Source organism: Thamnophis elegans, chromosome 3 (genome assembly GCF_009769535.1).
Source record: "Thamnophis elegans isolate rThaEle1 chromosome 3, rThaEle1.pri, whole genome shotgun sequence".
Classification (NCBI taxonomy): Eukaryota; Metazoa; Chordata; class Lepidosauria; order Squamata; family Colubridae; genus Thamnophis; species Thamnophis elegans.
Genome location: NC_045543.1, coordinates 150,122,167 through 150,134,184, shown reverse-complemented (window position 1 = coordinate 150,134,184; position 12,018 = coordinate 150,122,167). Strand labels below are relative to the sequence as shown.

General features: G+C 55.6%; 1 protein-coding gene across 1 annotated transcript; it reads left to right on the top strand.

Moving 5' to 3' along the window:
- Window positions 1-1,741: 1,741 nt before the first annotated feature.
- Window positions 1,742-11,725, top strand: LOC116506749 (stomatin-like protein 2, mitochondrial). The gene is made up of 9 exons (XM_032214645.1): window positions 1,742-1,904; window positions 4,651-4,750; window positions 6,998-7,056; window positions 7,299-7,400; window positions 8,229-8,363; window positions 8,671-8,815; window positions 9,295-9,374; window positions 10,679-10,807; window positions 11,519-11,725. Exons 1-9 carry the CDS (start codon window positions 1,821-1,823, stop codon window positions 11,660-11,662), a joined length of 978 nt encoding a protein of 325 aa, XP_032070536.1. The 5' UTR covers window positions 1,742-1,820; the 3' UTR covers window positions 11,663-11,725.
- Window positions 11,726-12,018: the final 293 nt, after the last annotated feature.

The window sequence follows — 12,018 nt, the reverse complement described above, 5'->3', positions numbered from 1 at the left end:
TGATGACAGCCCAAGTTAATTAAGCCCAGGAAAACTTTAACAGCGCGCTCTGTGCAATTTACAAGAGCCCTGGTGACACAGTGGTTGGAATGCAACGTTGCAAGCTAAATTCACTGCCAGAAGTTTGATCCTGACCGGCTCAAAAGTCAGCTCAGCCTGCCTTCTGGTCAGTAAAATGAGGAGCCAGTTTGTGGGAGGCAACACCCACTTGGAGAGGGCAGAGAGGTCCAAGGGCTGTTGCTCGACGTGTCTTCCTGGGAGAGCCTTTGGGTCCAGAGGGTGTTGTTTGTTTGTTGTTGTTTATTTCATTTATATGCCGCCCTTTTCCCCCGAAGGGGATTCAGGGCGGCTCACAACTCAAACCAAGGAAGGGGGGATATAGACAAATTAAAACGACACAAAAACAGTACATGATTTAAAACACACAACAATCATACCATTCGAGACGGGGGCAACGGTTCTTTAGCCCCAGGCCTGTCGGAACAGCCAGGTTTTAAGGACTTTGCAGAAGGCCTGGAGGGTGGTGAGGGTCCGAATCTCCATGGGGAGATCGCCGGAGCAGCCACAGAGAAGGCCCTCCTCCAGGTGGTAGCCAGGCGACATTGGCCGGCAGATGGATTTCGGAGGAGGCCTAATCTGTGGGATCAGATGGGTCTTTGGGAGGTGATTGGCAGCAGGCGGTCTCTCAAGTACCCAGGTCCAATACCATGAAGGGCTTTATAAGTGACGACTAGCACCTTGAAGCGTGTCCAGAGACCAATGGGCAGCCAGTGCAGCTCGCGGAGGATAGGTGTTACGTGGGTGAACCGAGGTGCACCCACGATCGCTCGCGCGGCTGCATTCTGGACAAGCTGAAGTCTCCGAATGCTCTTTAAGGGCTGCCCCATGTAGAGCACGTTGCAGTAGTCCAGTCTAGAGGTCACAAGGGCACGAGTGACTGTTGTGAGAGCCTCCCGGTTCAGGTAGGGACGCAACTGGCGCACCAGCCACCAGGTGGCTATGGGGACACCTGCAAGCACCCGCCAAAGAGGCGAAGGCGAGGTGGGGGGGGGGGGTGTGCCATTAAATGGGAAGGAAAGCCAACGTCACACAGGCTTCATTTCACGGGAGAAAAGCCTGAAGGGCTCCAGCCAGTCGCGCTTTTCCTGCCGAGAGGCCCCGCAGGGCAAGAGGCTTCCCCGCAATCAGCTGCGTTGGATTTTCGCCTGCATTGAAACCGGGAACGTGGCCAACCTCATCCGCCCCCCATTGGCCCTCCCGGCTGCATCCCTCGCTCTGGGCGCTCCGACGGCCGCAGCAAACGAGAAGGCCGGCGGGGGCGCGCCTCGGATGCGGAAGGGCCGGGAAATCTTCTCTGGGGCGGCGACTCGACGGAGCCTCTGGGGACCTGCGGCAGGAGAGTGGCCGGGCCCTTTTGCGGGGCGGAACCAGCGGCGGCGCGGAACGGTTCTCCCCCCGGGAGCGTGACGAGCGGACCCGAGCGGCCGACGCCCCATTGGCTGCGAAACCGGAAGGGGGCGGCCCAGCGGAAGCGCGGCGGAGGCCTTGGAGCGGCGGACCGGCGCTGGGCGGGAGGCGCGATGCTGGCGCTGCGGGCGGCGCGCGGGATCTCCGGAGGGCGGCCGGGGCGGCTGCTGCTGCGGGAGGTGCGGGGCGCCGCGGGGAATGGCGGGGAATGGCGGGGGGGGGGGTCGCGCTGAGGGGGGGGGCGGGGCTGCGTCCCTGCCGCCCCCCGCGCCTCCAGCCTCTCCCTGGTGCTCTTGCAGGGCGCCCGGCCGGCGGGTCCCGGGCCGGCGCGGAGGAGCGCCTCGGGGCTGCCCATGAACACGGTGGTGCTCTTCGTGCCGCAGCAGGAGGCCTGGGTGGTGGAGCGCATGGGCCGCTTCCACCGCATCCTCGAGCCGGTAAGAGCCGCGTGTGGGGGGGGGGAACCAAGAGGGCATCTAGTCGGGCTCCCTCGCCACGGCCGCCCGGGGGGAGAGGAAGGGTCGCTCCGGCCAAGCGGCGTCCGGCCCCGACCTCTGCCCCCTCCACGCCTGTCCAGCGTGCCCCCCCTCCCCCGCTATCCTTCGCTGATCCCCCCCCTTCCTATCGGTGGGCTGCGGGAGCGGTTCTCAGCCCCTTGAAGTCCCCGGAGACCATCGGCGATGCTCGGAGGCTGTTGGGGGGAAAATGCTCAGGCGAGGCTTCCTCGTGGCGCGTTTCCCCTCCCCCGGCGATGGGCGGCTGCTGTGGGTTGAGACTCTGCCCTGCTGCGCTCCCGGTTTCAGCCGCGACAATTGGATTTCAAGCAAGCAGGTCTGTCCAGGGGCGGCCAGGCTTTGGCTCCCCCCTCCTCACCTCCTCGCCCTGGTTGGGATTCGAGGCGGCCTTCGCAGTGGGGCTGCCAAGCTCTGGACAGCGTCTATCCCAGAACTCTTCCAACTTGGCCACTTTAAGACTTAGCAATAGCAGTTAGAGTTATATACCGCTTCATAGGGCTTTCAGCCCTCTCTAAGCGGTTTACAGAGTCAGCATATCATCCCCAACAATCCGGTTCCTCATTTCACCCACCTCGGAAGGATGGAAGGCTGAGTCAACCCTGAGCCGGTGAGATTAGAACCGCTGAACTGCAGATAGATTAGATTAGATTTATTAAATTTATATGCCGTCCTTTTCCCCTGAAGGGGACTCAGGACGGCTCACAACTCGAACCGGGGAGGGGGATACAAACAAGAAATTTAAAAAACAACAGCATAACAATATATAATTCTAACAGTCAGCTGAAGTGGCCTGCAGTACTGCACCTTAACCACTGCGCCACCTCGGCTCTTCAACTCCCAGAATTCCCCAGCCAGCATAATTTAGGTGTGGACTACAACTCCCAGCATTTTGGCTAGGGAATTCTGGGAGTTGAAGTCCGCCCTTAAAGTCGCCGAGACTGAGAAAGACGTTGTTATAACCTAGAGTAATAGAGCTGGAAGGGACCTTGGAGGTCTTCTAGGCCAACCCTCTGCTCAAGCACGAGACCCTATCCCTGAAGCCTTCAAACTTGGCAACTTGAAGATTTGTGGACTTCAGCTGCTAGAATAGTTTGGGGACCCCTGATCTAACCCATCAGCAGCCGGAGCCAGGACGGGGGAAGCACCATGCTCCTCCAGGCAGGAGTGACACCTCAAGGGGCTGCTCAGCAGAGCGTGGAGTCCCGGCAGCCTTGCCGCTTTCCTGTTCCATGCTCAGAGGTTGCTTGGATGCCACTTCCTCATCTGCCTGAAGCCTTCTTACAGGTAGTCCTCGACTTACGGCCACAACGGAGTCCAAACTTTATCATTATTAAGTCGGACATTTGTTAAGTGACTTTTGCCTGGTTTTATGACCTTTCTTGCCACAGTTCTTAAGTGAATCACTGCAGCTGTCAAGTTGGTTAAGTGAATCTGGCTTCCCCATTGCCAGAAGGTTGCAAAAGGGGAATCACGTGACCCCGGGACACTGCGACCGTCATAAAGATGAGTCAGTTGCCCAGCGTACCAATGTACATCATCACATGACCTTCCGGATGCTTCAACAGTCCTAAAATGGTCGTGTTGATTTTTTTCAGTGCCGTTGTAACTTCAAACAATCACTAAGCAAACTGTTGTAAGTCGAGGACTACCTGTATTTCCTTTCCTCCCACGTTCCCAGAAAAACTTGCAGCTGGCTTTACAATTGTCATTTAAAGGGTGGTGGCAATGGGCTGCCTGCGGGCACGGCTCCATTAGTCAGAGCGAGAGTGTGCGTGTGAGTTGTGTGGGGAATGAAGGAGTCTGTCTCATCTCAGCTTTCTCAGATTGCCCACTGCGGCGTTGTCGCCACACTGGTGGGCTGCTCATGTGTCCTTGCCTAATCAAAAGGAAAACACCAGACGAAATTCCTCGGGATGAGCAAAAGCCTCGAATGGTCATCGAAGGGCTCTTTTATTAGAAAAAGTTAGTTACAGCGTCATCAAAAAGGAGCGTATCAAAAGACATATAATCACACATGGCACAAGTAAACTAATGAAAAGTTCACAGCATTCTACAAATAAACCAATAGAAAATCACATCATGGCAAAGGGTGGGCAAAGGGGGAATAGAAAGCTACAAGCTGCATGGCATTGGGAGGGGGAGAGAGGGAATAGAAAGTTACAGCACAGCATAGGGGGGGAGGAAGGGCATGTGTGGGAGTAGCTGGCTCACATAGTTCTTGTTACATGAGGCTGCATAGTGAGTTATGACCGTTAGGCCAGAAAGATGTTTCTGGTGCGATGTTTTTGCATCCCTGTGTATGTGTGTTTCAGACAGCAGAAGCTGCCCTGCACGCAAACACCCGGAATGAATTCCAACAGCCCACTTTGGGGGGGGGGGGAATGGGCCTAGCCCAGCCTTGGAGAAGAGGGTGGGAAACATCTCTGGCCTGCTGCAGAGGGCTGTAGAGGTTTAAGAGGAGGCCGGAGAGAGCCCTCTCCAAGGATGGTCCGCTTGGTTTCGTGGCGTATTACTGGGGGTTGGACTAGATGGCCTTGGGGGAGGCTGTTTCCCCGTGAGGTCTCCCAGTGGAGCGGCCACTTGTCTCAGTCCCACCAAGCCTTGTGATGATGCTGTTGATTCCCTGGAGAGAAAGGGATGATTCTTGTCCTTTGCTGATCCTTGCCAGGGACTGAACTTCCTCATCCCACTCCTAGACCGTATCCGCTACGTCCAGAGCCTCAAGGAAATCGTCATCAACGTGCCAGAGCAGTCGGCTGTCACTCACGGTGAGGGGCCTGGCCTGGGGGGGGGAGCGGGGGCAGGAGCCGTGGTGGTGGGAATAATGGGGGCCTCATTGACCATTCAGTCCATGAGCCCAACTGAGTTGAGGCGGCCTTGATTGGATTGGATTGCTGGCTCCCTTCATCCCTGCAGGGAAGGGCTGCACCATGGAAGGGACCCTACTCAGTACAGGGAGTCCTCGAATTACAACAGTTCATTTAGTGGCTGTTCAAAGTTAACAAACGGACTGAGCAATGTGACTTAGGACTGCTTCTCGTTCTCCTCCGGCTCCTGGGATCAGAACTTGGGTGCTTGGCGACTGGCGTGTCTTTATGACGGCGTCATCCTGGTCACGTGATCCCCTTTTAGGCTGGCCTTTAACAGCCAAGGTCAACGGGGGAGCCCAGATTCGCTTAACGACCACACGATTCGCTTGACGAAGCCGCAGTGATTTACTTCACAACCGGGGCAAAAAAGGTTGTAAAATGAGGCAAACCTCAACTCAGTTTCTGCTTACTAACGGCAACGTGAGGCTCAGTTGTAGCCGTAATTCAAGGACTGCCTCTAGTTGCCAGTCTGGCTCCATGGTTCCTGCTGGAGCCTCCACCCTGAAGCGTTAAGGATGAGCCGCCCAAACTCTGACCAGACACCAGGATGATAACGGTCCGGCTGCCTCATTGGAGGGACTCCAGGCAGCCTCCCGTGACTTTAAAACTCCCATAGGGAAGGACGAGCAGCTTCCAGGGGGCCTCAGCAGCTCCCTCAAAGGAGGCATAAATGCTCGTGACCCGTCAAAACCGCGCTCGACTAAGCCGCGCCCGATTAAACCGCGTCGCTGACGTCATCAACAGGGCGACAACAGCCAGTGCGGAGAAAGAAGGGCGCTTTAAATAGCGCTTTGAAAGCAAGCCGATTCAACTTAAGGTAAGGGTTAGGGTTAGGGTTAGGGTTAGGGTTAGGTTAAGGGTTAGGGTTAGGGTTAGGATTAGGTTTAGGGTTAGGTTAAGGGTTAGGGTTAGGGTTAGGTTAAGGGTTAGGATTAGGTTTAGCGTTAGGTTAGGGGTTAGGATTAGGTTTAGGGGGGTTAGGTTTAGGGGTTAATTTTAGGTTTAGCGTTTACAGCGTGCCTTTTTCTCCGTGCTGTTGTCGCGCTGTGATGACGTCAGCTACGCGGTTTCGTCGAGCGCCCTTTAGTCGAACGCGGTTTTGTGGTGGAACCTAAATCCTTCCCTTCCCCACCATCCATCCAGTCAAGAGCGGAAGAAGCTTCTTGGATGGGAAGCGAAACATCTTCAAAGAAAAAACCAAGAAGTCCAGTTGGGGGAAAAAAAAGGGCACCTTTGGATGAGCAGCTTCAAAGCAGGAAGCTGGGGGGACTCGGAGGGTCATTGATGGTGTCCAGTGGTGCACTCGGACTGAACATAAGAACAGAAAGGGGTCAGGCTCCCTCCGCTCTGGCCCCACTTAGCCTGGGCCTTTAGCCCAATTCCTTGGGTGTTTGATGCCGGCGGGGGGGGGGGGGGTAGCTTTTTCTCTTTGTTTTGGTTGGCAAGGCAAGAGCCTCGTGTGAGCGGCCCAAGGGCTGGGTTGATTTCCTAAAGATTTGATTTGATTTGATTTGTCTTGTATGCTGCCCACTCCCGAAGGACTCCGGGCGGCTCACAATAGACAAGGGGAAGGGGGAAAACTAGACAAAGACAACACTTTAAAAACAAAGCCGCAACATTCACAATTTCCGTGGGGCTGGATATTTCACAGGCCCCCTGGCCTGCTGGAGCAGCCAGGACTTCGTGGCTTTGCGGAAGGCCGGGAGGGTCCGGATCTCCATAGGGAGCTCGTTCCAGAGGGCCGGAGCTGCAACAGAGAAGGCCCTCCCCTGGGGAGTCGCCAGCCAACATTGGCTGGCAGATGGAATCCGGAGGAGACCCAACCTGGGAGATCTAATCGGTCTGAGGGAGGTGATCAGCAGGAGGCGGTCTCTCAGGTACCCAGGTCCGATGCCATGTAGGGCTTTATAGGTAGCGACCAGCACCTTGAAGCGGATTCGGAGACTAATGGGCAGCCAGTGCAGCTCGCGGAGGATAGGTGTGACATGGGTGTACCTGGGTGCACCCACAATCGCTCGCGCGGCTGCGTTCTGGACTAACTGGAGTCTTCGAACACTCTTCAAGGGCAGCCCCATGTAGAGCGCTGCTCTACGGATGGCCAAGGGTCCCTTGGCTTCGGCTGAAAGAACTCTTGTGTCCTTGCAGATAACGTGACCCTCCAGATCGACGGTGTTCTCTATCTGCGCATCATGGACCCCTACAAGGTAACAGGCGGAAGCCCCGAATAATTGGAACTCTTCAAGGGGGGGGGCCTCCTGGTTTCAATTGCACGCATTTTGGAGGTTTGGCAGATGAAAGCGGGTGGGGGAGGGGTCTCTTTTGAGTTGACCTTTCCCAGGGCCAGGACTCCATGGGGCTCTTCCCCCTTGATGGTGGGTCCGGCCCTTCCGCCTGGCCTGGAAGAAAGTCCACTTATTTCCCGGTTCCTTTCTTCTGATGCCTCTAGGCTAGTTACGGGGTGGAGGATCCGGAGTATGCTGTCACTCAGCTTGCCCAGACCACCATGCGATCCGAGCTGGGCAAGCTCTCTCTGGACAAAGTCTTCCGGGTAAGCAACAGAACACACACACACCGCTATGCACTGGGCAAGAGAAGACCAGGGTGTCAGGCTTGTCACAACTTGGGCATTTAGGAAAGGAAGACCCTCGACTCCCATTTGTGAAGTGAAAGATTTACTTTTACTAAAGCCGAGCGATTACAGCAAAAGAGAAGCCGGATGATCTGAATTGTTCCCACCCAAAGCCTCTGCTTTTCCCTCTTCCCTGGCCCTCGACTCGGTGCCCAAAGACGCTTGAATTAAATGTTTTCGGAAGGGCTTTGAGGTTTGGTGCCTCTTTGGTGGAGTTTTGCATTGCGGCCATCCTTGAGCAGCTGTTCTGGATTCACACCTGTTCTGGTTCCTGTCATTCCCCCCCAATCTCTCGCATTTTATGGCAGCGTGCCAGCTAAGCGAGGTATGCTGAAGATGGCAGAGCTGCCACGTGTGTGTGTGTGTGTGTGTGTGTGTGTGTGTGTGTGTCTGTCTCCCCAGGGTTTTATGTCAATAGATTAACCACCTGCTGGTTGGTGCAAGGGGTGTGTGGTTGAATAGAGCTACGTGGCCTTTTCCTCTGAGAAAAAAAACTTATGGAGGCACAAGCCAAAGGGCTGCTCAGCAGTGACTGAGGAATGTGGAGGGACCAGGAGGTGGTTGTAGAGCCCACACCTGCCGCCTAATGGCCCCCCGGCTGCCTCTGGTCCGCAGGGTGGGTTAGGCCCGAGCAGGGCTGGGCCAAGGAAGGCCCTGGCTAATGGGCAGTGGGGCAGGATGGGCTCTGGGGCTGTCTTCACGCTCTGCCCTTGCTGGGCTCTCTGACTCCACGCTTGTCCCCTCCAGGAGCGGGAATCCCTCAATGCCAGCATTGTCTATGCCATCAACCAGGCCTCGGACTACTGGGGCATCCGGTGCCTGCGCTACGAAATCAAGGACATCCACGTGCCCCCCCGAGTGAAGGAGTCCATGCAGATGCAGGTCAGGCTGGCATTCCTGGGCAGAGGAAGACTTCCCAGGCGGCGGCGGCACCACCCTTGCCAGTTGCTGGCGCCTGGTGCTTGGCACTTTTCGTTCTGATGCGCCTCCTCCTCCTCTCACTGGCTGCCTAGCTGTGGCTGGGATGAGGGCGAAGTGGGTCATCTGTGCCAAACGGAGGGGCTCCCTGGCATCGCTTGGCTCCGCACAGGGTTTGGGGTTCAGGGCTTGTAAAAGGAGCAACAGATGAACCCCCTCAGCCCTGACCTGGGAGACGAGGTTCCCCACTGAAAGGCCCCGTTGCTCCCAGGTGGAGGCCGAGAGGCGCAAGAGGGCCACCGTCTTGGAGTCTGAAGGGATTCGAGAGTCGGCCATCAACGTGGCGGAGGGGAATAAGCAGGCCCAGATCCTGGCTTCGGAGGCCGAGAAAACGGAGCGCATCAACAAGGCCGCCGGTACGCAGAGCACAGAAATGGCTGCTTGCAGGGGGGGGCTTGGCTCAAAAGTGCAGTTGCTTTCCTCTGCCACATGTGGTGCCCTCATCTGGCATGGAGGCGGGGGGGAGGGGGGGCGGAAGCACTGATGGGTGCCCAGGAGGAGACGTCTTTGGGCAAGCCCAGACGCTGGAGGTCCCGGCCTTCTTCGTGGGAGGCCTGGCACTTTGGCTAAATGCTCCTTCCGGGCAGCCTGGACCAAGAGGGCTGTGTTTGGTTGATGGAAGGCCCAGGCCTCCGCCCTCCCCTTCTATGTCCCCCCACTCTTCTCTGAGAAGGGGAAAGGAGCTGCGATTGATTTTCCCCCTCCCCCGGGAGGAAGGCCTCAGCCCACAAGCCCCCCCTCTCTCTCTCGAGGCTGGGCGAGGCACCTGGGAGGAGAGCCCGCCTGGGTGGAGCCAGCTGAGAATCCCTTGGGCTTCTCTATCTCTCTCTTTCAGGGGATGCCAGCGCCATCCTGGTGAAGGCCCAAGCCAAGTCTGAGGCCATCGGACTCCTGAGCATGGCTCTAACCCAGCAGGTGATCACGGGGAAGAGGGAGGCAGAAGGGGCTGGCTGCCCCTCTTTGCACCTGGAGGGGGAGGCTCCAAGCGAGCCCCCTGGTTGGGGCCGCTTGCTGGGGGCAAGTCCAGGTTCATGAGGGGAGAAGGGAGGTGTGGGGACTGTCTGTGTTGGGTTCTTTTAATTTTCAAAACAAACAACACATAAAATCCTCCTTCTTTCCATACTGTAGAAAGTGTATCAGTTGGTTACAAAGGGCTTTCGTGCATCTCTTCCACAGTCCTAAAGCATAATTCATATTAACTCAAGTATTTTAACTCAGATATTTATACATGTTACCCTTATACCTCCATTTTTATTTGACTATAATTGTTTAAACGTCCTTCATCATAAAATATACCAAGATTTAATACATAACCACATACTGGCATTTCATTTAATATTTCTAAAATCTTCCAATAACACTGAATCCTTATGTCCTATTCTAGCTAAACATCCATAATATTTAATAACAAACTTTTCTAATCCTCCTTTCCAAATCACTGTTGGCAATTCTCATCCAGTTTCCTTATGTTGTACCCATACATATATATTGATTGTCATCATTATCCCTCCTTTATTTGACTATATCCCGTATCATAATATTTCCCCCCTAATAATCAAAACCTAACTGTATCTAACTTAGTTCTTTTTTATTAACCTTTGAATATAATCCAAAAGGATTTTTAATCTTCCTTTTCATGGGTACCATTCAATATTCATATCCAATTATTACTTATCATAACACTACACATTGTATACATTATTATCATCAATTCTTTAACTATATTATCACTAAATTTCACTAAGTTTAACTAGTTTTAAGTTATATTTTTCCAGAGACCATGAGTTCAAATCCCACCACTCTCTCAGACCCACTCGCCTCACCTCACAGGGGTGTGTGCTAAAAGTTTCCTCTGAAGAGGAGCGGCGGGGAGGACTGGGTGGGATGGAGCTGTACTCGGCCCAACTCGGCTGGCCTGGGGTCCAGGGTCAGGGAGCACCCCTCTTGGAGGTGGAGAAAGGGGGGCTGGGTATTGCCCACTCATTTCCATTCACCAGATGCACAGACCCCCTTCCTGGTGCTCAAGCACAGCAGCCTCGATTGTCCTCTGGGCAGGAGGCAGGAGACGTCGGTTGACTCAGGAGGGAAGGATTTCTGTGAAGAGCCAAAGGGGGGCTTCAGGGTGTCCTTTCCCTCTGGGTGGGAGAAGGCCAGGAAGGCCCCTCCCCTCTTCCCCACCCCCAGCGGCCTTTGGGTCACGCTTCCTGTTCTCCTCCCAGAATGGCAACATGGCGGCTTCCTTCTCGGTGGCCGAGCAGTACGTGCAGGCCTTCTCCCAGCTGGCCAAGGAGTCCAACACCATCCTCCTGCCCACCAGCACCGGAGACGTCACCAGCATGGTCACCCAGGTCAGTCTGGAGCCCAGGAGGGGAAACTGGTGGCAGCCGCAGAGGAGATGGCACAGGAGCCGTGCTCCTCCTGGCTGAGAAGGGATTTCGAGGGGTCGGGGGGCAGCCTGGCTGCAGTGGTTGGGGTGACCACTAGATGGCAGTTGCTCTGTACGGGCATGGGGGTCCCCCTACCTTGACTGAGATGGGGAGACGTTAATAGATGGGGAAAAGGGCCCTGGGGTGGGTGGGAGAGGAAGACCCCAGGTTTAGGTGGGATCTAGGCAGAGGGGATACTTTGGACCCCAGAGGATGGAGGTGGCTTTCAATGCTTTGCTGCTTTTTGAAGGGTTGACAGACTGGCTTTCTTTTGAGGTGGGGGGATGAGCACACACACACACCCCGGAAGGACCCTCCTCCTGGGTGTCTTGGCAGCTGTGGGGGGGGGGGGCAGAGCCGCCACTTCCTTGGTGACACACACACACCCCTCCGTGCTTTCTTGAGCCAAGGTGGCGTAGTGGTTAAATGCAGCACTGCAGGCTACTTCAGCTGACTGCAGTTCAGCAGTTTGGCTGTTCAAATCCCACCAGGCTCAAGGTTGACTCAGCCTTCCATCCTTTCGAGGTGGGTCAAATGAGGACCCAGATTGTTGTTGGGGGCAATATGCTGACTCTGTAAACTGCTTAGAGAGGGCGGTATATAAGTCTAAGTCTAACAATTCTTCTTCCACAGGCCATGTCCATCTATTCCTCCCTGAACAAGACCCAGGCGCCCCCTCCTGAGATCCTGGAGGAGCCCCCCGCCTCTCCCCAGGTGGCGCATCAGCCCTCCAGCAGCCCCAGCTTCATGGACCTAGAGCAGTCGAGCACCAGCTAGCCGGAGAAGCTCCCCCTTCCCCTAAGGACTGCTCCCCAAGGAGCCCCCGGACTCCTCCTGCTTTGTTTTTGGATTGGATTGAATCATGTTGTAATAAAAGGAGAAGGAAGAAGAGACCCTGTTGGAAGCCGTTGGGGGGGGGGGGAGTTGGGGCAGGGGGGGGTTGAAGGGCCTACACCGCGGTTTGTGTGTGTGTGTAGAGCAGTGTTTCTCAACCTTGGCCACTTGAAGATGTCCGGACTTCAACTCCCAGAATTCCCCAGCCAGCGAATGCTGGCTGGGGAATTCTGGGAGTTGAAGTCCGGACATCTTCAAGTGGCCAAGGTTGAGAAACACTGGTGTAGAGGGTGGTCTCT

Coding starts and splice junctions, on each gene's coding strand:
- LOC116506749 (XM_032214645.1), top strand. CDS start 1,821: ATGAACACGGTGGTGCTCTTCGTGCCGCAGCAGGAGGCCTGGGTGGTG. Junction 4,751..6,997: donor GCAGTCGGCTGTCACTCACG/GTGAGGGGCCTG, acceptor GTGTCCTTGCAG/ATAACGTGACCCTCCAGATC. Junction 8,816..9,294: donor GCGCATCAACAAGGCCGCCG/GTACGCAGAGCA, acceptor TCTCTCTTTCAG/GGGATGCCAGCGCCATCCTG.